This window comes from Orussus abietinus, unplaced genomic scaffold (genome assembly GCF_000612105.2).
Source record: "Orussus abietinus isolate OABI.00-Male unplaced genomic scaffold, Oabi_2.0 scaffold10, whole genome shotgun sequence".
NCBI lineage: Eukaryota > Metazoa > Arthropoda > Insecta > Hymenoptera > Orussidae > Orussus > Orussus abietinus.
Window position 1 is genome coordinate 1,926,825 of NW_019396009.1, and position 26,422 is coordinate 1,953,246.

At 50.5% G+C, this 26,422-nt stretch overlaps 1 protein-coding gene across 1 annotated transcript in view; it reads left to right on the plus strand.

Annotated features, from left to right (window-relative positions):
• Positions 1 to 7,285: 7,285 nt before the first annotated feature.
• The window catches only part of LOC105699788 (tyrosine-protein phosphatase 99A), a 156,316-nt gene continuing 137,179 nt past the window's right edge, over positions 7,286 to 26,422 (plus strand). Inside the window, exons 1-2 of the mRNA XM_023434387.1 lie at positions 7,286 to 7,343; positions 12,028 to 12,330. Coding sequence (XP_023290155.1) covers positions 7,286 to 7,343; positions 12,028 to 12,330 — 361 coding nt within the window. The remainder of the gene's footprint in view (positions 7,344 to 12,027; positions 12,331 to 26,422) is intronic.

The window sequence follows — 26,422 nt, forward strand, 5'->3', positions numbered from 1 at the left end:
TTTCTTGGGGAGAATAGGGTGGGGCACCCAGAGGTCTCCGGAATGGGTCCCGCGACCCTCCAGGAAGCTCGGAAAGGGTCCCTGGCCTGGGGCGTCCAGGGCGCCGGGGCGCCGCGTCCTAGGGACGTGCAGACGCGTTTAGTGATCGAGACCTCCTCGCTGCCGGAAGTGAGCGTCAATGGAAAGGAGGTCGAGGAGCGCCGGGACCGTGACTTCCTGCCAGAGCACGGGAATTATATCCGGCCGCGTTGTAAAACTAGTTCCGCCGATTGCCGCCATTCCCGCCGTTCCAGCGATTCCCTCCCCTGGCGCGAAACCTAACCCACCGGAGGGTGCAGAGCTCGTTCGATCCGCCCCTGGAACACGGCAGCTCCCGTTGCCCACGCCTCTCCCGATCGCAGATTTGAAATCCGAGATTTTCGATTTTCGATCCTGGATACACCGGAGAGAAAAATCCTCCAGCGCCGCCAACATGGGCCTGGAGGATTTTTCCGCGCGCCCATTCAAGGTTCCTGAAATTCCCCAGCATCGGAATTTTCATAGAATTAATATTTGCCTTTTTGCACAAAGTAGATAACTCGAGATGAAATTCGAGAGTTTCCATATTACCTCTGGTTATACGTACTCGAGAGCCGATGCGCTTCGCTAGTTCCTCGACCACCGTTCTCCAAAATGGCGGACCGGGGTACCATTGACGCGCGCGGCGCAGAGGAATCTTTAGATCCCCTGTAAATCAGTGTTCAATAAAATCTGAAGAGGGACGTAATAGTGTAATACCTGCGCATCGAAAGGCGTCAGGATTCCTCGTTTGCCGGTATGCAAATGAAGGGTGGCTAACGATAAATTCCAATGCTAACAGGCTGCAGCGGGAGGGCCGGCGAGTAAACGTTGCCTCTCAATCTACAGCTGGTTGTGAGCAAAGACAGTCGCTGTTTCTGTCCTGGAGGACAGGAATGCGACTATCGATGCGTTGTCCTCGTCAGTTTCGCCGGCCGCGATAGAGTCCGTGAAAAAGCTCGCCTTTGCAATACACGGTCCAATTTCCCTGGCCAATAGTATTTGATCAATGCGCAGTTAAACCCCGATAGGAAGTATCGGAAATATTTTGCTCCTTTTTCCTCGGCTGTGATGCCTCTTTCTCATATTTCACAATTATTCGTTTTATTCAACTTCGCCATTCTACGGGTCCGCCGGGTCATTTTCGGGGCCGACTTGCGGCCAGAGCCGTTCGGAAAATCTAATATTTTAGCAACATCTGCCGCCGCGGCTGCGTACGTACTTCGAGGCCGAATCCGTGTGCGTGGCGGAAAAAGGAAAAAGAAAAAAACGGGTACGGAACACGCGGGAATATATTTCTGGTTAAATTTTAAAGGGACCGATGGCGCGAACATCGCGGCACCGGCACCTGCGAATTTTTTTACGATGTCCCAGCCGCGTTTGGTTTTTCCTCAAAATTGCATCAATACTCGCTAACAGCCCGATCCCGGCTGGAATGTAGAGCTATCGAGTCGTTTTGCAGACTTCGCTTATTGGGACCGGGGTAAAAGGACGTCGCGGCAGATTGAGAACGCGAATGTGGATCGTTCGAAGCCCCGCGGAAAAAAAATAGGACAGGAAAAAGCTTTCACTAAAAAACGTGTGGAAAAATGATTTTTGCCCTCAGCACCGGCAAATGGCGCGTTTCCATTAGGGATTCGCAGGGCAAAACGGCCGGCAAAGATTTTTCGCCAGAGGTATGATTTATCTCCCGGGGATTCAATTATTCCTGGGGTCGCGGAAACGGGGGACCGCCATCTTATTTATCGGCGCCGATTAGGGACCGCTATCAAAAACAAAGTGGTTCACTTTCCTTGTTGCAGGTGATTATCGGAGCCATAGACGAGAGAATCTCCGGGAAGACAGTTTTCCCCTCGAATGGATGGAAACGATTAACATAATATCTGATCCGACGTCAGCCCGCGGGGCACCCTCAGGATTCTGACATCGTCTTCTCGAGTCCCGAGGGACTTGGCGAGCAAATACAATTCTTGCGCGACAATCGCGAGCTCCATTTTTATTAGGGGTGCCGTTATCGACCCCCTGCGATCACTCGTCGATCCCAGAGACTAAGTTCTTAGGTTGATACCAAGGATGTCGTAGGTATCCCGGGCAAAGTATCAATTTGGAATGCTTCTGGCATACCAAGATCCGTGAAGATCCGATGCCAGACCTCGGCATAGATACTCGTTGCTCATGCATGTAAATAATTTGAATAATCATTTGTAAGGCGGGGTACACATCGTGACTTTCACTGGTCAAAAGTCGGGCCTGAAGACATTTAATAAGAGCCACGGAACGTTGAAGAGGATATTCAAGGCCGAGTATCGAGGCAATTTGAGTGCCTCGTAAGCTCAAAGTGCATGCGAAATCTGTGCTTGACCTACGACGCAAAGTGTCGCATTTGATAGCGCACTCGGAACCTTTATTACCGATGAAACTTCGAATACGTCTGTACAATCGCGCTTGCAAGTCGCATGCCAAGGACATTTCCGATTTCGAGATATATCGGCTTTCTCAAAATTTCAAAGGCATTTCAATTGGCCAACGTGGAATTCGTCTGTTTCCACGCTCGGCGGCGATTGCAATTAATGTCTGAAATCAGTTTGAGATGGAAATCGGGGTGATTTGGGATCCGCCGTGGACCGTGGATATTAATTTCAGGCCATTTTAAGAGCGATGGCCTGCACGAACGCCACTCGGTGTTTGATGTGACGATGTATGCCGGGATATAAACACCACGCGAAACGCTCGCTCCTGTTTCCAGGACAATGGCGTGTCTGGACTTAATGTCAAATTGTTGTCGGCTGAATTTTGGTACACCCTTCCGGGATCCCCGCCTCTTTGCTCTAACTTCTTGCTGATTAGTTGCGTGATAACATCTGCATCGTGATGCCGTGTAATTGCTGACGAGCATGTGCCGACGAGGTCGTAACGTGTATGGAAATTTAATCGAGTGCTTGGTTCCTTTTTCGGCCCAGACATGAACAATTGTTCATTTTACTCTCTTCGGTGGCATTCGTCCAAGATTTTAGCCGAACGTTTTTCTGGTATAAATTCGTTGAAATTTAATTCCGTCGGTCTGTGAATTGGCCGAAATCGTGGAAATGCTTCGGTTTATCGGAGATGCATTTCATTAGAGGGCATCGATGACTCTCAGGCTTCGCAGATGAAAGCCGGTCGTGTCTGGGCAGAAGTTTTCTCCCCCGGTGGCCCATGCCGAATTGAATGAACACAGGAATAATGCACATCGTAACTACCGTCACGTGAATCGTCTTAAACGCACCCCCATTGTCCCGGACCTTGAGCCGCTTAATTAAATGTTGGACAATGGTGCGCGGATCCCGTAGAAATTACAGCAATGTCATCCATTTTGCAAAGGGAACGTCATCCGAAACCGATCGACGAGATTTTGTTTGTCCTGCCGGTGAGTAAATTTTGCGCGGCATCCGGTGCCCCGTAAAATCAGGAAAATTCACCCGAGAAATTCCTCCAGGCCTGGAACTGCGTTTTCCTGACATAATCCACAACGGCTCGTCGCGAGCCCGTCCTATAAACCCTAGGAATTTATTCTCCACAAATTCCTCGACGCGATGCTGCGTTCCACTTTCCCATGATCGAGAACCATAAAGGGACCAGCAACCACGTGCCCGCGAAGAAACACCATCTTGTTTCTTCAGAATATCGTTAACTATATAAGATGTAATCGGAGGGGGATGAAAATAATCACTCCGAAACTGCAAAAGTCGTTACATCTTGGTTACAGCGACGCGAAGATAAGAGACCATCTCGGAAGAAAAATCATTATCGGCGTCGAAGGAATCAGGCGCGGATAAAGTCGCGGTCAACTTCGCCCGGCGGTAACTTCTTCGGCAGTGGTGGAAGTAACTCCGAGTCCGCATTAATTCGCCATAACACCCGTGAGCCGGAAGTGTCGAAAGGGAAGAAGTTGATAAGCTCTTTCCTTAAGTTAAGCCCCAATAGGTGTGTAACGGAGTCGCCTAAACCACACGTACCACGAGCCAAACAGGCTCGGAACTCTTCCGAACCCCTTTCACGTCCGACCGACGTTTCTCGCTCGATCCACTGTACCAGTGCCGGTAGGTAGTTCGAATCCCAGTATTTACATACGAACTTATATCCATTCAGTGTCGCGCGACTCCTTCTCGTCACCTCCGCTCCTCTCGCCTAGATTGAAATTAGATTTCCTCCACTCCGGGCCGGGCCAACTCCTCAACTTCAGCCGCGTTGTCTCAACAAACTAGGTTCGGAATTCGAAGTCGTTAGATAATTCCAGCCCCAGCCGTGGGACCAATCACGACCCGGCTTTTCCTCTCCCCTCGGCGTACTCGACTGTGCCCCTTGCACACGATTCCGAATGGATTAAATGCCCCAATGAATTAAACACCCCCCGACGCCCTGAAAGGAAGTGTAAAATCCATTGGAAGTGCGCCTCGCGAAGGAGCGAACTCGGGAGCCGTTTGCGTTTCCTCCGCGGAGGGATTTTTGCATGATTTTTATGCGTTCTTCTCGAACCTCCGGTTCCCGGCGAGAAGGAGATGGAAGGGAAGGTCCATGGCTCCATTTCGCAGGGATCTCTCGTTTCTTCGCCGGGCCGCGATTGACCCAGGTCAGTGGCAGCGCCTCCGGCTCTTGGGACGTGACGTGCGGCTTCCGCGCTTCGGAGGATCCGGAAGAGCCGCCGAATGCGCGCCTCATCAAGACGCGAGGCACACCAGGGCCAAGAGCCCCGAAAACCTATCGATCTCCGCTGGCAAACACGTCCGATGGGGGATATCGGTATCCTGGAAAATGGGGCGGCGCACCGATACACAGAGATTTACTCTCTCGCGAGGGGGGCCCGGAAGATGGCCGACAATCGAAACCGCCGCTAATGGATCAACCGACGTAGAAAAAACAAATGGATCCGCCCTCGAAATTCCACCCCACGTTCCTCGAATCCGGCCTCGATGCTCTTCAGGGTCTAGTTACTTCGCCGGTATATCCGTATCCTGGGAAAACGACATCCGGCTCCCGATGGACAATTTGCCGCGGTCCGAGGATGTTTGTTAGGCCGGGGTAACGTCAATCATGTTTATCAATAGAGGCGACGAGGGGCCCTCGTCGATCAATCAACCCCAAGAGCACTTTTTCAATTCCCCCGGAGTTACTATGGCCTTTGTGGCGATCGGTCGTTGCTTATCGCCGAGGCTGGTCCGAGCACTCCGACGTCCCTCGACGGCGGCGCCTCCATCGTAGCCGCCCCGGCACCCGGAAAAAAGGAGAATAGTTTACAGAAATTAATGATTCGCCTTGGACTTGGAGATGGAAACGTGGAACCTGACCAAGAACCGATGACGTCCCCTCAACGACGCGTTTCATCCGACAGGGATGCAGAACCTGCCGCCTAGAGTCGACATCACCTGTCTCTGATAATTTCCAGAAAAAATTGAGGGATCGACCCAGAACCCTCCTTACTTTGATTTCCGATTTCACGTCTTTTCACGAGCGTATATAGTGATGGAAGAGCCCGATACCGGGTATTTTGAAATTGTTCAAGAGAACGCGATAAGGCGTTTGGATAAGTTCGGAATATTCCGTGATTATGCATTTTTATGAGAATTTTATCGGTGGACTCGAGCCGAGGGTATTTGCGGACCACTGATGGAAATGGAAAGAGAGTCCTCCTTTTGCGGGAAATTATGTTTAAAATTCTTTACCGGGATGTTCGGGTCTGATTTCCGCGAGTTATCGGAGTCCGCCGCGTCCGATGATTCGGCGTCGGTCCGGCAGGCATCTTTTAAAGTGTTTGCTAGAGGGCGAAATGAAAAACCATGGAATCGCTTTTCGCAAATTTCCCTAGCAGGGGGATGCCTAAGTATCTGTTCCGCCCCGAATTCCGGGGTGGGTCGAAGTGCAAACCCCGGTTGCACCTACACGACACAAGTGGCAATGTTTAACTTGGTGTACGGAGCATCAAATTGCGCCTGTCCGTGCGAGTGAATTTTTATCTCCCCCGAATGGAATCGTCCATCTCTGCGACGATGTAAACGACGAAATGTACCCGGGTCGAATTTAGGCCGGAAATAATTTTTCGGAAAGCACGTGCCCCGACATCTCGCGTAATCGAGGCGTCCGATAGACCTCTTTCGAGTGTTCCTCGAGAAGTAAATTTCCCGAAAAATCAAAGAACTCGCCGACGATTCCCTCCCCTCTAAACCGCCCCTTTCTTGGGCACTTCAAAGTGAACATCCATCGCTTGAACCTCCGCAGTTTAAACAAACCGCAGCGCACTCCGTCCGAATCGCAGCGTCCGAAGAGCCGCAATTGCGAGCGCACTTAAGGTACCAGCTTCGACAAAGGGCGTGGATTTGCTTCAATTTCCTAAGTGTCCGCGAAGCAAGCCCGCCGGAAATGGAATATGCAATTATTTAATCAGCCCGAGTCACGTGCAGCCGCATCTTGAGCCCGGTGAACGTATACGGTGTTCAAGTGCAGCCGAACAAATATAGCCCCCAATTACATCGAAAGTTCTCACTTGACATCTCGAATCGGCTTATTCATCGCGGAGACTCGACAATTTATAGTACCTCTCGAAGTCCCTCCACCGACCTCGAAGAGTTCCAATCCCGCGGGGGAAACAATCGCAATCAAGGACCCAAACACTGCCAAGTTCCGCGGGCCGGTAATTTTATTTCACGACGAGAGTTTCATTCATAACCTCCCTTATCCCGATATCTGAGAAATTTCCGGGAGAGCCATTACGCGCGAGGTCTGGAAGCTGCACCGTAAAGTGGATCTCGGCTTCCATTCCGGGACGCCTGGCCGAGTCCTGGTGCGTAAACCCGCCACTTTGGCTAATCCTTATTGCAGAGGAATGCCCAGATCTGGCTCCTAAGTAAGGCGCAATCGGCAACCGAGCTGGGCCCGAGTTGAGCCGCGGTTTCCTGAGCGCAACTTCGCGCTTTGATCTCTGAGCGGATCCATCGCGAGTCGGGTGGTACCACCAGCTTCGTTGCTAGTGAACGCACAGAGCCTTGGCTTTGCAGTACCTCGTTAAGCCTCCATCGTCTGGTTTAATCGAGTGAAACCAAAAAAAAGGAAGACTATATTTGATATTCGGTCCACCCTCTACAAAGCGAGCAGACCCTGACGGAATGGTGACGAGCAAAATCGGTCTTGGTCTCTAGGTCTCGGTATTAATCTTGCATCCTCGAGTAGCTTAATTGATCTTAACTAACCGTGCAAAATGATAGCAAGACCAAGACCGATTTTGCCCATCACTGGCGAAGAGACCCCGAAGAGTGGTTCGTGACGACTCGAACCCAAGAATGGGAGTCCCTGTGGAAATATGATATTTCACCTAGGCGATCGCTAATGTTCATCGGGTCCCAATGTAAACCGAGCCCTAATGGCACTTCCACGTGTAATCGCGGGTCATGAAGGTTGGCGATCGGAATCGCCTTGATCGATGACTCCGGCTGGAACGGCGTGTTCCTAGGAAGGTGGACATTTAAAGTGCCCCCGCTTGCCATTTCCAGCGGCATTGTCTGCGGATCTTTTGCCCGGAGAAATGAATTTAGCCCACTCGGTGATTACCTGTGTCAGCACGGCGCATGAAATATGAACGGGCGTATCTTGATGGGGCTCTCGCGCATCGGGACCAGCAGACGCGATACAAGTTTGGAATAGGGGGTGACAGCGCTTGACAGATAATGGAGGCGTCGGGAAATTTGCTCCCGGACAAAATATCCCTTGCACGCCAACTTGTTGGGAATTATGCCTTGGAGATCGCGTTGCACTCCCGATTACCGACATTCCCCCGAAAAGCCCGGCTTGAGGATGTCGCTAGAAACGACACCGTAGCGTCAACGGAAAGAATTTCTTCACCTCTCCAGGGTAATTAGAGAATTTTCAATCGACCGCCGAGATCTGGAAGCACGTCGCCTCGAAGAGGATACCGAAGAGCGGATTTCGAAATTCTGGAAAACTCGCGGTAGACGAAGAAAAGTCAATGGGTGCCCTGGAAGAGGAGATGACACCTCGGAGAGCCCTTCCAGGAAAAGTTTCGAGGAGCAATTAAGAAGCTAGCGAAGCAGCCTAAGCGGAATAACGACGGAACGGCAGCGGAACCGTTAGTAGAGTGAAAATTGGCGTAAGGGAATCCTTCGGAGGAGTAGCTACCCGATCGCGATCATTAGCTGCGTAGAGGGCGTTATTTCGCGCTGGAGGAAAAAACCTGGGGGGAGGGGGGAACCCAAAAGGACGAGGAAAAGTCGACCGGATGAACTCATTCGGCCTCGTCCTCCAGGAAAAAGGGATAACGAGAGCAGGAAGGTGAACGTACGGTATTATGGTAAGCGCGGGTAGCTGCCGCCCTCGTCCTGTTACGGGAACTACAGGGAGCATAAGCAATTAAGATAGTTACTTGGTTATGAGACAAAAAGGCGAGATGGACCCCAAGGTACGCAGGTAATTACCCCGGTAACGGCTTGCCTTCGGACAAGCGGGCTCCCTTCTACGGAAATTACTCGACGAAAAATTCACGCCGAGGAAGATTTGTGCAAATTAATTTGCGGCCGCGTCTCCCTCCCTACGGCGTTCCCTCGAGACCCGGAAATGCAGATTCCCCGCTACCGATAAATACCGGAAGCTGTATCGCCGGTTTTACGGAAAACGTCCAACCTGACTCACCCAGGGAGGGGAATTCTGCTCCGCTTATTCCGCGTTATTCTCCGCCTGGGGAAATCCGTCGACTCTCGACCTTGTTTTCAAAACGTCACCTCTGTAAGATCGGAATCGATCTCGTTTTTTGCGCCAAGGATGCGACGTAGAGGAAAATGGTATTAGAAAAAGTTATGCGGATTTGAGGGAGGAACAAGTTTTATTTAAGGGGATTTTTCATTCGATCTACCGTTTCGCGGGAAATTTCGCAGGAAGTTTTGCCGCGTGGAATTCATTTCGGCGACGCTGCTGGTGTGATCACCGTAGCCGTTTTATTCTCAGTTAGTGGAATTCGCATTTCTCCGAGGGTCCTTCTTCCAGTCTGCAAACGGGAAATGTCCGGACCCTAGTGCCCGTCAACTTGTCAACCTTTCACTCCCTGCGCTCGGCAACGATCTCCTTTTTACGGGAAAGGGAGGTGTAAAGAAAATGGAACACGCTTCTGCTGGGAGAAAGGAAAAGTTGCTTGCCGAAAGCCGGAATTGAACGGTCGAGGAGTTGATTGGCAGTGAGAATGCACGTCGACTGTTCCCTCTCCTTCGAGATCCTTCCTGGAGGATCTTCATTCGGCGAAGGGAGTAATTTCCTCTAAATAATGCCGCGGGACTGTAAAAGTTTTAATGTAAAAATGCCCCGACATTTCGTGCGCCCTGAAGGGGCCTATTAAGGGAAATATTAAGATCCCTCGGTAAGGACACCCTACTTTGGCCTCGGATTGGTCCTATTACAAAGGACACTTTTCTTTCTTAAGGTACCCCATCCAAGAACCCAGCACCTCTTATCTGGGAAGACGCCAAAATTTTCAGGAGCGAAACTCCAAGGCGAAAGTTTGTCATCCTCGGTCAGCCGATACAACTTTCCGTCCATCGATCAAATAATTTTGGTAAATTTCTGGACATTTGTAAGAAACATCTTACTAACGTCTAATGTCTGATTAGATCTTCTATGTGCTTGGAGAGCACAGAGAAGAAATTAATTGAAAGGAAATTAAACATGGCCGATCGATGCTGGAGTCGTGCTCGTTGCATTCCCATTCGCCGGAAAGTAAGACCCGTACACCGGTGGACATTATTAGATCTTTACGGCGAGCTTTAAATTCATACGTAACTTATATCCAATTACAAGCGGGGGTTTTAGTTAGCAGTTAGAGTTCGTTCCTCTATTTGGCTTAATTAAACCTTTCGGTCGTTATTTCATCCTCATGCATTTTCCATCCCCCAAAGGGAGGCGAGCTAGTCCTAATTTCTGCGGGCGTAGTTTAACGTTAATGGAGGAACCCCTGGAACGTTAATGCCCCCCGTTCTTGTTAGTAATCATCGAATTAATTCCTAGTCATCCGATCTCACGTCCGACCTATCGGATTTAATTCCACGTGTCGCGCGGTGCTCCGAAACGTTGCTGTCACTTTCCACTCTGTCCCCTTCTATTTTTTGTTCAAGCCCGTAATTAAATTCTTCAAGATGAACAATAACTTCAAAAAGAATACCCTTCCAAGGGGTTGTAAAAATCAGTGGAAGGGGATTCTTCAACATCCCGAGTCCATTACCCGAGGACTGCAAACGTGGCTTAGCCTCCCGTTTAATTGTGCTTCCCTAACAGCTGGAGGCCGGTTGCATCCCCCCGTGTTAAAATGACTATGACTTCATTAAAGTAACCCCGAAACCCTGAAAGTTCATTTGTCCAGAGCGAGGCCACCCCTCTAATTTCGAGTCTGGCTCGGATTTCAAGAGAAATCGGAAAAAATACATTTTCAGCTATAACCCGACCTTGTTGACTGACCAGCCTTTATCTTCCCGCGTTTGATTTGCGACGAATAATTTCACTCCCCTTTGTTTCATGAAAAATAAAAAAAAAAATAAGTTTTCAGCAATCACGAACTCTCGCTGTCTTATCAACCCTTATCGCTTCGCGTTCGACCGGCGATTTAAAAAATCAGTTTTCGTGGGTTTAAAGAAAATCGAAAAAACAAAGGAAAGGAAATACATTTTCAGTAACGGCGAGCTCTCGCTGTCTTATCAGCTGTTATCCCCATGAGTTCGATTAGCGATTGGGAAAGGTCAGTGTCCCACGATTCCCTCTATCTCCTGACGGCGCGAGATGTCAACGGTCGGTCAAGTTTTGACAATACGTTAAGTTAGGCGGGGGTTGTCGAGGTGGGGGATGAAAGTAAGCGAACCGCAAGTTCCTTTCGTCCACTTCGGGGGATGCGATCTTCGGGAAGGGGATACACGTCTATCGGTCTTTCTCGTTCCCGGGTTTATGTACTCCCCTCCCTCATATCCCGCGTACATATGTGCAGCCTGCACATATATACCCGTTCGTCGTCCCGTCCGGCTCTTATCTCCGGAACAGCCCCGGAATCGTAAGTTCTGACCAGAAGGATATTGAAAACTAATGATAAGGTATTGCGTCATTTCGACTTTATCGAAATGTGAACGCGTCCCGCCTGCCGGAGACACCAATTCCGGAGATCGGTTTCGGCGGTCCAGAAGATGCTGCGTCGGAGTTTTACCCTGTGGACGGCACTTCCGGCGAACTCTCTTCTGACGGATTCGATTTGCGTTACGGTTACTTCGAAGCCTCCCGAAAGTACTGTCTCAGCCGATGGCTTTGACAAATCGCAGTTCCCGAGTGCACCCGATAATCGGGGCGAGCAACTTCCAGGATGCGTTTCCTGGATTTATGCGAGGTCCCCGAAATAGTTGCCGGGACCGCATAGTTCCACGCTCGAAGAATTACCATTCTTTCCTGCGACTACTATTTTTTTTTTTTTCCGCGACGTTTCCAGTAGGGCAGGATATCGATCCCTGGTTAAGCCGAGAAGGGATATCCGCGTGCGCCATGCACCTGGATTAATACAGGCAACCCGGGTTCACGTATGATGACACCTCCGGTGCACGAGCAGGTAATTGTCAGTAGAGTCAACCGACAGGTTGATATGTTGGTGCGCGCGTGATTACTCCTAAATCCTCCATTTCGACTATTTGTCGACTGACTTCACCGCGATGCTTATATGGAATTGGATGGGCATATCCTCTGCCGAAGCGTATCGCCTTGCCTGTTTGGGTCCTCGTGAAGCGTGCATTAATTAATCCCAGGAATTAATCCGCAAGGTGGATCGATGCACCTTGGTCGGCTCGACGTATCGACTGGTACTTTTATCAGGGAATTTGAGGCGTGCCATTTTAATGGGGAATTTCTCGCATCTCGCCGCCTCCATGGGTGCAGATTTTTCTTGTCTAAACGCCGACGTTTCTATTATTTCAGACGTGACCAACCCCCCGCTGCAGACAGTCGTGGCCAAAGCCGGGAAGAACATTTCCCTGGCTTGCCCAGGTGTCACGGAACACTCCTTGGTGTCGATGCTGGAATGGAGGGCGAACGGGGTCCGAATATTGGAATACAGCAGCAGCAGCACCACCGTCTGGGCACACAGTAATCGGGTGTCGTTGTCGCCGAGTAATTTTGCCCTGGTCTTTCATCCTGTCAAGTCGGAGGACAGTGGCGAGTACCAGTGCCTGGTCAACAGTCGCAACAAACCGGAGGCTGTGGTCAACCTCATCGTCCAAGGTACCCGGAAAAGTGTCTTTCTCTTGGGAAGGAAATTTCCTTCCCACCCATCGAGACCCCGATATATCTCATCTTCGCCCTTCTGCTTGATGTGTGGCGGCGGAAGTCAATTCCCGCGACCAGCCACCACCGGAAGCTTATAAAGAGCTTTTAATGTAATCACGGTAAACGATGGACCGGGGAATGGCCATAGATTTTCCGGTTAAGCAGCCGTCACGGGCGAATTAAAAATTAACCCCTCGTCGTATTCGGGACTTGGCGAGGGTCCAGTAAACCGGAAGTCACAGGTGTATTACCGTTCGGGCCACGGTTTAGAATTCGCCGGCGCGATAGATTATCTTTATTGTGCTCGTTATTCTCCGAAATGGCCCGGAGGGTTTCTTTCCTCCATGGTGCCGCGATCCCGGGCAATTACGTCAGGAAAAAGCACATTTGGCTGGAAAGCCGGGATATTTTGGAATCTTTAGAAGCGTGATATTTTAATCCCAACGCGCGGCGTCGATGTCTTCCCGGGGAAAATTATTCCATCTGTCTACTTAGAGACTTTGGATCATCCTAAAAATCCGCGCGGGCTTTAATTCCGATTTTAACCTCCAATTCTGGAATCTTGCGGGCTTATTGAAAACTTTACGTAGAGGCACTTGCTGGTTTTTCGATCCCAAGTCTCGGGCTCCGCCAGGATAAAGTGTTCCCTCCAACTCGCAGGTTGGAAACGGTTTCCTTGGATTATCGTTAAAATCGTGGCGAATGGGGAAAAGGGACCTCCGACCTCTTTCGCGAAATTTCTTTCCGCCCATTCGGGAGGGCGCAATTAAAGCGCCTCGAATAGAAGATTTTTCAATTGGACTTTGAAGAGGCGGTCCCTCACCGCTCGAAAATGCTTTTCGAGATTAGCTTATTCGAAAATTTCCAGGAGAGGACTCAAGACTCCGTGGCTTGTTATCAAATCCGTATTAACTTTCGGCGGAATCGGGGAATTAAAGGTGCCTGCAGCCATGGGCGAGTTTCGGTCTAATAATGCTCTTTGCCGGCGTTACTTCACTTCCCGGCTTGTAAAGGCACTCCGGCCCTGTTTATTACGGTACAAGCTTGGACCTTAATAACTTTAATTAAAGCCAGAGCATTCCCGTTTCGCTGCCTTAAGTACTGCGTAAGATGTACGAGCATTGAGAGGCACTTTGTGTCTGCGGAACAAGGTCCGCGAAAGACCGCGGACATTGTCTCGAAATGTCGATCCCTCGTAGCGACCCGAGATCGCGAGTTTGCAAAATAAGTCTCATTTTGCGGTAAAATGGAGATTTATAATTGACTCGTTTAGGGGCTCGCCACCTCGTCTTCCTATTCGGCGCGTTTTTCGGCCACTCGTTTAATCCCGTAGGCCAGCGAAATGTGTTTTCGCAGAGTCCACTGAATCAGAATGAAATTTGCAACCGGCGCGAAAGCGCTGACGTTATTTTACGCCGTGCGCGCGAACGGTATAAATAAAATGACTCGCGGAGGTCCTTTACAATCTTTTCCGTCAAATATTTCACTAGCCGGGGGAGATGGGAAAAAGTGCTTCATACAGGGGACCTCCAACTTGGACGAGAGGCGGAAGAGAGTCCTACGGGCTCCGCTAATTACGCGCTCTTTTCCCTTCTTTCACGCGAGAATGGAATAGGCATTGCTCGGGATCGATAGTTCTTATCCGATTTAATTAGGGCCCCGGCCAATGGGTTTTCGTTTGGAACAAATGCCGAAGTGTCCTCCCGAAACTTGGTTGGAACGTTGCAAGTAGAACCGGTGCATCGGACGGGTGCATTCGCGGTGGTCTATTCAGCCCCTGAAGTGCATGACATGACAAAGGCATTCCCGAAATTACAGAGATCGATGGGTATGAAAAATTGAAACCACTAGAGGATAAAATCTCGAGGACATCCGAGCTTTCGAATAATTTTCAGAATTTATCCGCGAGATAAGGAGGAATTTTGCGCACGTCTGCGCAATCACTGACCCTGGACCTAAACGGAGCCCAACCCCGAGATTTTCTTGAGAAACGATTGCATGAATTTGGAGCCCGGCAAAATCTGCTGGTTAATTATTCCGAGCACGTCGTGCCTCTCACATTTTTCACGCCACGGGGAGACACGTCCTGCTGGATAGTAAATTCCTTTTCCACACGCGTTATCCTGAATTTCGCTGATCCTTAACGCGTGAACTCGCGGAGGGGCCGTTATTTCTTGCTAATAAATTAATATAATCGATAATCGGCTCCTCGGGAATTGTATATAGCGTGTTTATCGAATTTTCACCCGATTTTGGCAGACTTGTCCCATCCGACTGACGGGTATGATGTATTTAGTTGTTAGTTACCGAATTGAACTTCCTGTTCCTCCGCTTCTCTGAGGGGTCGCCTGCTGATGAAATCTGACTTCGACGTGTAACCTCTTCGAGTACAAGCAGCTTTCGGCAACAAGGAGCTCAAATGTAACTCATACATTAGTTATACGAACTGCGGAAAATTAGCGACAGTAGTTCCGCGTTGCTCTGCAATGCATGGGGAAGCTATCCGCAGACTTGAGTGGCATCTAAAATGGAGATCGTCCAGCAAAGGGGTTGGGAAGGTTTCCCAGTTTGGGGACATTGAATTAATCCCCGCAATTCGCTGTCAACCGATAGACCGAGGGCTCATTTCCTGTTCGATCGCTACCACGTGGGAGTTGAACGAGTTGTACATGATTAATGGTACTCGCATTAAAACCTACGCGTTTCCGGAAAAATTGGCGCAATTATTCTCGAGTGACGGGACGAGTGCGCCAATTTCGCGATATTTTATGCATCGAGGAAATTACTCATCATTAGAGAAATGCTGTATCGGTCTGAGGACGAAACTGCGTTAAAGTTACGCTGATGTTCAGCTTAATGCAATATTCCAGAGTTTGGAGTTCAATCGGTGGAACTTGTTCATTACCCGATCCCAGTACTTGTAGCGTCAGTTCGGCACGTGCACCTTGCGGAAAAAACCTTCCCTTCCGGGTCGTCGATATTTAAAGCAACCTCGGGATAAACTAAATTCTAATAGGCGTAATAACGAGCGGAAGGAAAGTGATTCAACCGGCCGACACTTCGCCGGGTAAACAGGTCGAATTATCCCAATAGAAAGCAAAGACGGATTGTTATCGAGTTTCAATTGCGAGTTCAAGAATCCTCCAACTTCAAAAGAAATAAGGAGAGAACGAAACGTGACAATAATTCCGAAGTTTGAATAATTCACGAAGTCGTGCCCCTCCTATAAGCGACTTCTGTACAGCGGGAGCATTCTCCGTGCACGACGAGGGAGAAAAAATGGAGAAGAAAAATCCCGGGACCTTGATAAGAAATCTTGTCTAAATTATTTGTCCGGAAGCGGGGAATAATCGGGTCTCACTCGAGCGGTGCCGAGGGAAACAAGTAATTTCACGGGCATTTCGCTTCATCGGCGTTTCCGATCATAATGATTACTCGGCTGAAACTCGAAACCGTAAAGCCAGCCGTTCAAAGGAAGCAAAGTGTCGTCGGGCAAGCCACGGTGGCTCGTTTATTCGATTTAACGAACTTCTTTACCCCACGGTCCGTGGCTCTAGTAACTACTGAAAACTCGGGGCCCGACTGTTTGGTCACGCTCGAGCAAAGTATTAAAGAACCGTCGGAAATTTGGATCGATATCGCCCTCGTTGGTTATTCCGAGGTCGAGAGAAGGGTTCACTCGACGGCCATTAAATAATCACCCGGGGAAACGGAGGGACGATCATTCAATTACTTCTTGCGCCACTTTTCGTAGGTGAGCCTCTTCTTGCATCTCTTCAGCGCGTCCACCTGTCTCTGTCGCCGCGGTTAATCGTGGAAATTAATTTACTACAAAGGTTGCCGATGCGGTCGATCGTTTATTCCGGGTTGTCTATCAATGGCTGTTTTTAAAGTCGAGAGAAAACGAGAGAAAACGCCAAAATTCCCTGCTAATGGCCGGCCGTATACCATGCCGAACATCACCGCACTTGACACCACGCGTTCTATTCTGCGTGCGTCGCATTCCCATTCGAAACACGTAGCGTCCCAGTGGTAACCAATATCTCGGTTATATCATCCATTAAAATGAATGCTTTTGAAATCCCTGCTGAGCGCATGTCCGCTTCGCTTACGCGCGCGACCACCCCTTGTAGCACGCTCCAGGCATATAAGATTGAGCGGAGTTCATTTTTCTTCCCGCCCCTTCGGGGACCGCGGCGAAGGGCGAGAAATCGAGGAAGAAGTGCCAGAGGATGTTCGGACCCGCCGTTTTGGCTGTTTCGCGGTTTAGAGCGATAGAAGTGACTTCGGACCCACTCGGGTCCGACTTGGTTGATGGTTCCCTTGCCGGATCCCAAAACGCGGAGTTCCGGTGATCGGGGTCGTTTTTCTTCAAGCGACCCTATCATCTGCTCTTTCCAGGTGAAAATATCGCAAACCTCCCCTTTCCAGGGAGAAACGAAATTATTCTTCGACCGTTGAACCTGTAGAAGCCGTGGTGGATGATGAAGAAATGTGGTTTCCAGCAACAGAGGACTTGAACCTTTGTACTCAGCACCATCAACCGATGGTCTCTTTGAAGGATCCCAAAACGCTGATTTCTGAGAATGTGGGGGTGTTTTCCTTCGAGCAATCCTTCCCCCTTCTTTTGTCAGGTGCGAATATCGCGAAATGAAGTTTAGCCTTCCATCTTCCAGGGGCAACAAAATTGTTCGCCGAACATTGGACGCGCAAAGCCCGCCAGGGATAATGGGTGAATGTAGCAATTTGCATCCGCGAGCGCGACGAGAGTGCCAATAGCGGTTTGGCGTTGCGTTGCTAATTGAGGGTTGCAGTTAACCGGCCGGGGGAAATAATTGGTCCCTTCATAAGTGAGAAAACGAGAGCCCCGCCGCTTGAAGTTTGTTCTAACGCAGGCTGCGCCGCCACCGGCACTAATTGATCTGTCGGGTTTGATTGTGAGGCCTGGTTGCACTCAGCGAGGCGCGCACATCCCAAGGTCCAGATTGAATCCGGCAATGGAGGTCGCGATGAGCGTCAAACCCGATAAGAACGATTGCGATGCAGGCCAGAGACCGCCGCACAAAATCACCGGCGGTGCTTTCAAAAACCACTTAAAATACCACTCCATAAATCCAAGCCCTGATTGTCATCGAAATCGAAGAGATCACCTGAAAGCATAATACCTGCCCGACGTTTCACCGTCCACGAAAGACACAATCAAAGTGCATCAACGTTCTCCATCCAGAAAACGCTGGACCGACGACAAGCATTCTCCGATCGTCTCTCCATTCGACGCTGCAGCGTCGCAACGGCAGAGCTTGAATGTCACAAAGTTCGTCAGGGGATTGGTTAAGCGATACTACGATCAGTAATTTAATCAGAAGCGCGGATTAAGTTCATGCACGAGTACATCCCAATTGGAAACCGTAAACTCCGAAGTGCCTTTCGGTAGCAAAATCTGGTACGTAGCCGGAGAACTAGAATGTCTGGGGCGTAATGAAACGTAACTAATGCCACCTTATAGGAATGTAATGAAAAGTTCTTCCGGCGAGCGGGTTCCCCGTAATTGAATTCCCCCTCCGAAGCCAACGCGTCCCGATCTAGTGCCTTTCGTTATCTCCAAATAATTCCCCACGTGCGGACGTGACAAAATCGCTTCATCGTCGGGGGACTCGCAACAGGGTCGAGGCACTTCCGGTCCCGAAATCGACCGCCATTCGATTCGACGGAGAGAAACGACGTCGACGCGTCTTACTGTCGTCAGCGGCGTATCGTCGGACCCAAGTTCCATTATCCTAACCGCGTTAGGACACTTATCAAGGTAACTGTTCGTAGACGTTTTCGCTGCGGAAACCGAGGCCGATGTAATTCCGGTCCGCGGGTGTTTTGTTAACCGCCTGCGTGGGACGCAATCGCGTTTGCATGGAATTTTTAACTACTTTAGTAGCAGAGCTGCAAACCGCGCGGTCCCCCGGAATGGAATTTAAGGTCCCCACCTGCAAAACCGGAGCACGTATCCCGGTGATAACTGATTCCCTTTCTTAACGGGTTTTGCGCCCGGAGTTATCCGGTATCCTGGTGCGAGTTATGTACCACACCTAATCCTGGATAGACCAGGCGGTGTAACGCCGACCAATGAAAGTTTCGTGACTGCTGAACAAAGCGGGCCGGTACTAAGCCTGTAATCCAATCTTAATTATATTCATCGGCTCAAATCCTTCCTAACAGCTTTCAGGCACGTGATATCGTTATTACGCGGACCCCGCAGCGAGGAAAAACGGAAGGACCGCGAGAACACCCACCCCGATAGGGCGACAACGTCCCCTGTGGTGACGGAGGGACGATATCGATGGATCAGCCCTATCCATCGCTGGTCCTTTTTGCATCCCCGCTCTATTCGTTAGACCTCCTGATAGGGAACTGCGGAATTAAGGAAGTGGGATCCTGGCGGAAGGATAACCTTCCTGGTTTTCCTGGGGTTCTAGGGTGTCAGGCGCCAGCTCCCAGGAACTGGCCATCCATCCATCCAGGTGCCCTTCTTCTCACGCCCCGGAAGCCCAGGTATTCCGCGCGGATCGGCCGCGTGCGGTACTATAAAATCAAGGCAGCATCCAAGCGGAATAAGGATTACGACTCTGGTCTCCTTTTTTTCCAGGGAGAGGCCGAATTCGCGGAGAAGATTTGCGGAACGCTTTGTGCGGTGCGCTCGTCTTGGTTCGGTCTGCCTCTCGGGATGAAGAGCGAGTCGGAGCGAGGGAGCGGCGAATGCGTGCAGACTTCTAGACAATGGTCCCCGGTTTCGTCACTTTTCTTTCCCTTTTTCCCCCTCGCCGTTCCGGGAGGTCCTTTATTTCTGTGTTCGCTCCGCCGGTACGCGCGGCATCGGGCTGGATAACTACATTTTCCACTGGAACGGTCGATACTGGATTTCACCGGGTACAGCGCTTCGCAAAAGAACGGACCAAATCGACGAGGTACCTTTTCGTCGGGCCGTTAATCTTCAAAGGAAGTCGTTCCGACCAGACGTCGTGAAATAATCTGCTCGTCTTCGTCCAGGACCACTGCGACGCTCGTAAGGCGCGTTTGGTCTTCGTCCTGGTGGAGGTTCCGGTCTCGACGTCGTCCATCGTTTGTCCTCCGGTTCCTGCATCACCAATCGCGACGATTCACCTCTGACTCCTGGGGTGAAAATGCTGGACGGATCTAGCTGGATCATCCCTGGTCAAGCTGACTCGGTAATGCCGAAACGCTGCACTCTTTGTCGCATCCACTTTGAGGTGGAGCCCGGCTCCACTAGGTGATCGGCATCCTTCCAAAGACTAGGCGCCTCCACAAAGGGTCTGGCTATTTATATTTCGCAAGGTGGATCCAGTTTTCACCCATGTCGCCTCCGTCGGTCGAGGATGCTTTCTCAGACCCGTCTCAGGACGTCAACACCTCCGGATCCAGGCTCCAGATCTTCATTATTCTAATCGATCTTGCCTAGCTCCGTCCCGTCTCTCGTTACCAGCAAATAGAACGAGCAGCTCTTTTCTCCGGAGTCCTTCGGTGCTGCGACGGCTCTTTTGTTCCTCGTCCCCTTGTATCCTGTTCCGATCGTCTCGACCTCTCTCGCCTGAGTAGACCGGAGGTGATTCCATCTCGGACCTAATTCAATCGGATTCATTAATTAATACGTGTCGCAACTAGCGAGCCGAGCTGATGGAACAGGGCCCGAATTGCACCTGGAGGCGTCTCCGGTATCCTTACATCCATCACCGTTCTTCGGATCCCCAGGGGATCCTTGGATCGGTCATGACCCACCAGACCACGTCTTGCCAAATTTCGTAAAAGGTCCAAAATTCCTGCTACGTTCCCCCAGGGTGTACCTCTTGTAGGGGCGAATTCCAACCCGTACCCTCCACCAACACCAAGGTTCTCACGCAAGACCCAGCAATTGTTATAAGTAGTCCTGTTGGAGGATCAGCTTAACGTTTCTAGGCGAAGTTCCTGCGAGTGGAGTTGCTCAAAAGGTTGCCGTTCTGCAGGAGCAATGGAGACCGAACTTTTCGCGTTTCCTGAATCAAACGTAATTTCAAGTCGAGAGGGCTTCGGTCGAAGACGCATCCACCCTGGTCGGGCGTTTCCGGCGTCGTTACCCTCTGCAAAAATAGACGCCTTCGTCGTGCAAACCCGTTCTCCAGACGATAACAACGGGGATGCATGCGGAAGGTGGAATTATCATTCGCGCTTTACGGCACCGCCAGTCGTACGTCCGTGAAACCTATGAATAAGCGTGAGTCGCTTAACAGTTTTTTGTGCGAAAAGTGTTTCATTCATATGCATGACAGAATATGCACGGAGCCACCGGGAACTCGGCAAAATCTCACCGTCTAACGAGCCGCGATTATTCCTTCGCGTAACAATCTGGAGCACGAGTTAGGGACTCGAAAGGGGAACCTTTGGGCGATCGGATCCAAACTGGAATCCGAAACCAGTGACCGACATTTTGGATGCATCATACCTTTCCATCCCAGGGAAAGGTTTCGATTTTTCCTCAGGGGAATCGAGGAATATCGAATAAATAATATTGGACGTGTCGGTCTTCAGGGACCACCCAACGTCGCGCTCGCTGGTGGAGGCGCCCACCTTGTCCCGTTTCCTCTCCCATAAAATTGTTGAACAACGAATGTCGAGAGGCCGCGTCATTCTCGTGACGAAAACGACGTGTACGGTTGACACCCTGCCTCGAAATTAACATCATTATCGCCAATCTAACCTGGATACGTGAGAGCGCCGGAATAAATGGCTGACCCACACGCCCACCAAACTCGTTTATTAAGCTGTCCAGAACGAGGCTGTGGACACCCATGGCAAGGGGCACGGAAGTAGAGCCATGATAAGGTCTCTGATCCAGAAATACTTTCTTGGCTCTTCCCAGTGGTCAGATGGAGGGGACAGATCGGCTAGGAGCGATAAAATTTCGAAAAGGATCGCGCAAAACCACCCAGAGATAATTCGAGGTACCGCGAGAGGGGGTCGATTGTTCAACCAGGTACCATGGTTCCTTTTCGCCCCGCTGGAAATTATTCCTGCGAGTTCCTTGGGGAGTAGTTGGCAAAGGAGGTGGATCCTCCCCGACCTACCCCTCGTCAATGTCCGAGAGGATGCCGGAGCTGGAATGGAAGTATTGTGTTTGTCGCACAATCGTTGCTATAACCACCGGAGATATCGATGCTGCGTGGAATAGTCCTCGAATCCTGGGTCCGACGAAAGAATCCCATTGTCGGGAGAACAAGCGGACTGTGGAGAATATGTCCCAGAGATGAGATGTTCCTTCCGGCGACAATCAAGCCGGATCTCTTCGAGATCGTCGCCGAATTTGACATTCATCCCCCCGGGATCCCTTCGATGTCCTGGCGCAGGATCCATTGGAGGTTCTTGCTCCCAGGTCGAGTCAATGCGCGATTATTTCCCCAGCCCTTGCATCGATTGAATGGAATTCCTGGAATGACGAGTTTGCTGGTCGACGACGCGTATTTAGATTTTTTTACAAAGTACAGACCTGTGGGGCACGTCTCAACACCTCGCATGACTGGGACTCGTTTTGCGAGGGAGCCTCGTTAATATCTCTGAATACCTGTTTAGACCAACGAGGGCAAAGCTGTCAACCCCGGTGAATAGATGACACGATTATCATCCATTGAACGTACGTCTGTTTCATGACGGGCCTTTAATTAAACGTCGGTGCACTTTTAACTGGCTGGATTTTATTCAGCCGTTGAACAGCCAAATGAACGGCTGAAAGAGTCCTTTGACTCTCTCTCCCATTTTGACCTTGTTACTTTTTCCCATGACCCGGGGACGTCATTTTCGGGCCTCATTAAATTGTGACAATTATTTCAGAAATGGCCGGATGAAAAGGTAGGCACTCTCTTTGCGGGATAAATTACACGGGCTTGCGTTATCTACCCTGAATGATGTTCAAGTACGCAGAAACGGGTGCGTCGGGTTGAGGGTTTTCTTTTCTCTCCTTCTCTTTCTTTCTCGTTTTTTACTAGTTTTGCGGCCTTCTCGATGGAGGTAAAGACCGCGATGGTTTCGAAATTCTTTCCGTGCGGTCGCGGGGAAAAATCTATTACGGCGACGATATTTCATTCACGCGATACCGCCATATGTCGAGAAAGTGGAGCGTGGGCATTGGCTATTCAAAAACATCATTGAGAGGAACATCCGTTGCAGATACATGCATAATTTTAATTCCGTTGCCCGAAATTCCCGGGAAAAGAAGAAATCGAAACCCCCGACGATGAAAATGGTAATGCCTTGCCGCGTGTTCCTTTTGTTCCCGTTCCCTCCCGTGTTCCGGTTCTTTTTTCTTTCTCTTTCAAGTTGCGCAAAAGTCCGACCCCTCGATCGAGATACAATTTAAATTTCGTTTACTCTGGACGAGCACTTCGGTGGCATTTTTTAAATCCATCCACGCACCGTTGTCGCCTGTTTTTCAATTTATTTTCGAGCTGGCTGATTCTTTTCTAAGCAACAATCTGCAGTTTAAAATAGAAATCACGCGATCCGAAGAGTCCCAACTCTTGGACTAAATTTCATTTCCTCTCGACGAGCACTTTGGTGGCATTTTTTAAACGTATCGACGTACCGTCGCCGTCTGTTTTTCAATTTATTTTCGAGCCGGCTGGCTCCTTTCAAGGCAACATCTGCGATTTCGAAGAATTCATGCGACCCGAAGAGTCCCAACTCCTGGAGCGGCTCTCCGGGATATTATATTAAAGAAGTTACTCCGAGGAATTTTTTCCAATATCGCGAGGACCTACATCAATCAGTGGCTTAATTGAAAGCGACTTGCTGGAATACTTGGCCAAGAAAAAGAGCTGGAGTCTGTCGAAAATGATATTTCCACGCAGCAGAAAAATATCAAGGCCGATGGTTGAATTGCATTTCCCCTTTTTACGAGTCGCCATGAATAGAAAGGCCCTTCATCGATGGTGAAATGGGAAAGTATCGTACTTATCTCCCAGTAGAACACTGTTTCCACAATCTGTCCTCGCAACGAGAACTTGCGTATCGATTTTCTCTTTTTCGAATTTTTTCTTTCTTTTTTCCTATCCGCGGGAGATTTAGCTTTGCCTCCTCGAATGCTGAGCTTGCATACAATGGCCGCGTACGCGAGCAACGCACAACGTTACAACGCGCGGCGCTGAATATATCATGTAAATTGCATCTTGACACGACCTTGCATGCCGCTTCTTATTATGGAAGGAAAAAGCCCCGAAGAATATAAATACACTTTGACCGTAGTAGCAAAGAAAACGCGGCATGGATAAAAAAAAAAATCTGAAAAAGCGCAAACTCGAAAAGTCGCCGAGAAAATGATCGTCTGGAAAAAGGAGGATTCAGCGCCCCAATTTTTTCTTGGCCATCGATTGCTAGTTCACCGACCTCGAAAAAATGTCTCCACAGTGCCGGAGAGTATTGAGACCTTCGAAAAATGATTAATTTCCAGCAGCACGATTCATCTTCCCTCGCAGTGTTTCTGATTTCCGTCCGCCTCTGTACCGCACAGTTACTTCGAGAGCCGAGCAAATCAAAGTGTCTTTCACGATGAACTATAGACTCCGTCAGCTGAGAACTGAAATCCGGAAAAAGGGGATAAGGAAGCGAACCGAACAGTTAATCTTCCGAGAGCGAACAGGCTCGATTTCGTTATCGGTGACTTCGCATCATTTATTTAAGCCCTCGATTCCTCTCCATCGTCGGCCATTCCTTCCTCGAAGGAACCCTGAGGAACCAGAACCCTGAGAGTGCATCCAAAGTATATTGGAGGTATAACAACGTGTCAAAAGAAGATCGCCGAAAAGAGTCCTTTCATCGTGGTCGAACAAGGCGGCTCCGAAATTCGGGAAAACTACCCCGGTAGGAGTGCAGATTAAACGATCGCCGATCCTGGGGAGCTTTCGAATCAGGTCCTGCACCAGGGTCCAAACGTCGCATCAGGCAGCGAAAGCTCGTCCCAAGTTGGGCCAATGCGAAGGGGAGCCTGGGAAAGAAGGGACTTTCAGCTTTGCATCAATTCCCAACTCATGTTTTCCTGATTCCCCGCCTTTGCGGCGCGACATTCCGGTCGGATTTAAGCTCCGGTCGAAAAGCCGGAGCCACTTCAGGGAGATTTAAAAGCAGCAGGAATTATTTCTATAAATCGAAGGCTCGAGTCGGGAGATTCGTCGTGGTTGAGATTTCGGATTCCCGAGAAAATCCTAGATGTCCCTCGAGGGAGCGGAGGCGGGTCAAGAGGGGGTGGCCTCGCGGATCCGCAAAGTCGAAACGCAAACGGCGAGGAAAGTCGCTGGGCGCAATTGGGGTGGTCCTGGGTGCAGCGCGGTGCAATTAGGGGCGCCAACAGGACCGAGGCTGCAGAAGGATCCAAGATGGCGGGACGTCGCAGGAAGAATTGCGGGAGGGAAGGAAGGCTCCGGGGTTGTGCAGGGGTTGAAAGACCGCCGGGCGAAACAATTCTGCGGCTCGGAAGTGGGGCAAAGTAGGGCGCCGGGGCGACTCGGAGAACACGACTCCCCGAAAGAATAAAGCCGGGGGGAAAAAAGATGCCTTTCGGTGGAGCTAATAAAATTTCTTTCTTCCGAGGCGACTGCCCCCCGCGGCCTCCAGGGTGCGCCGTCGTAACGGGAGCCAGCCAGTCACAATCTTGGCTCCGGCATCCGGGACGTTCTCGGTTTGCGAGCCGGTCGTTCCTCCTCTACGCCTCGGCTTTACGGATCCACCTGCGCATCCACCTATCTGCCGGGACCGTTTGCGAATACGAGGGTTCCCGCTTCCCGGTGCGCCTATTCAAACGTTTCTCGATCTCGCATGCACGCCGCGGAAACGTTGCCCATAAAGCCCCGAGCTAAGACCCCGGGAAGAAGACCCCCCGGAGAGAGGAGGCGCGGGATTACCCGACACTCCGGAGATCTAATAAAGTTCGGGGCCCGCGTCACCGATCGCGCCCTATAGTGGGGATCGCCCTACCAATGGCACGAGGAAAAGCGACGTCAAGGTAAACAATGCCTTAGAAATGTTCGCCAAGGATCCTGCCCTCGCCACCCCATCATCCAGGTGATGGGCGGAACGGCTGCGCTTCTTCTGCCCTACCTGGCCTGGCTTCCACACTTACCGGAGATAGATTGCGAAGACCCACAGTGGTGGGGCAATATACGGCTCCTATTCAAACGTGGCTTCTGTTTGCATGGATACCTTGCCGGTAAACTGCGATGAGACCCGAAGAAAGTGAGGAAGAGGCAGACCGGGACCGTGGGTGGGAGCGCTACCACCCTCGGGGGGTCTAATGAAATTCAGGGCCCTTCTCCATCGTTGTCCTGGCTGGGATGAAGACCGGGGTCCTCAGGTCACTGCTGGAGAACTATATCGCTAACTGCCTCCCAATTCCTTTGGGTCATGCCGCACCAGCCGGATGACCTAGCCCACCTGGAGAAAGACTTCTACCTCCCTGGGGAGGGACGTACGTGGGGCGAAACACCTCGAAAGCGCGGACATGTTCTCCACCTATGAAGTATGTGGCTACGATTGCTGGTAATGGTGCCGGGCAGGGACCAGTTGTGCTCTGGAGTAATCTATTGTTGATACGTGCCGCGGGGGGAGGCAGTTATCCGGCTGAAGAAGTGGACCCTTCTGGACGATCGTTGCAACGTGGAGTCCTCGAGTTAGGATTGGAGTTGGCTAGGAGATCGACCATTCTCCACGAAATTATCGAGCTCGAAGGACGATGGACGGTGGGTGCGGGTAAAAACCCGCGCCCGTTTTGTCCAGGCGATCCTTTTGGACCGGCTCGATCAGAGGGAAATATTGTTACGATAAATATCCCGCGAAAGAACGGGCGCGTCCACCGGCGACGCTTTGCAGAGATGTAAATGAATAACGTTACCGGCAGCTCTGGCACCGGTACCGGGACGTGCAATTTATCGGGCACGTTACCACTCCGGTTTACCGGGCCGCGATAACTTTTAACTCTCCGCGAGCTGCAGTCGCGATATGACGCTTTAGGGACTTTTCGAAT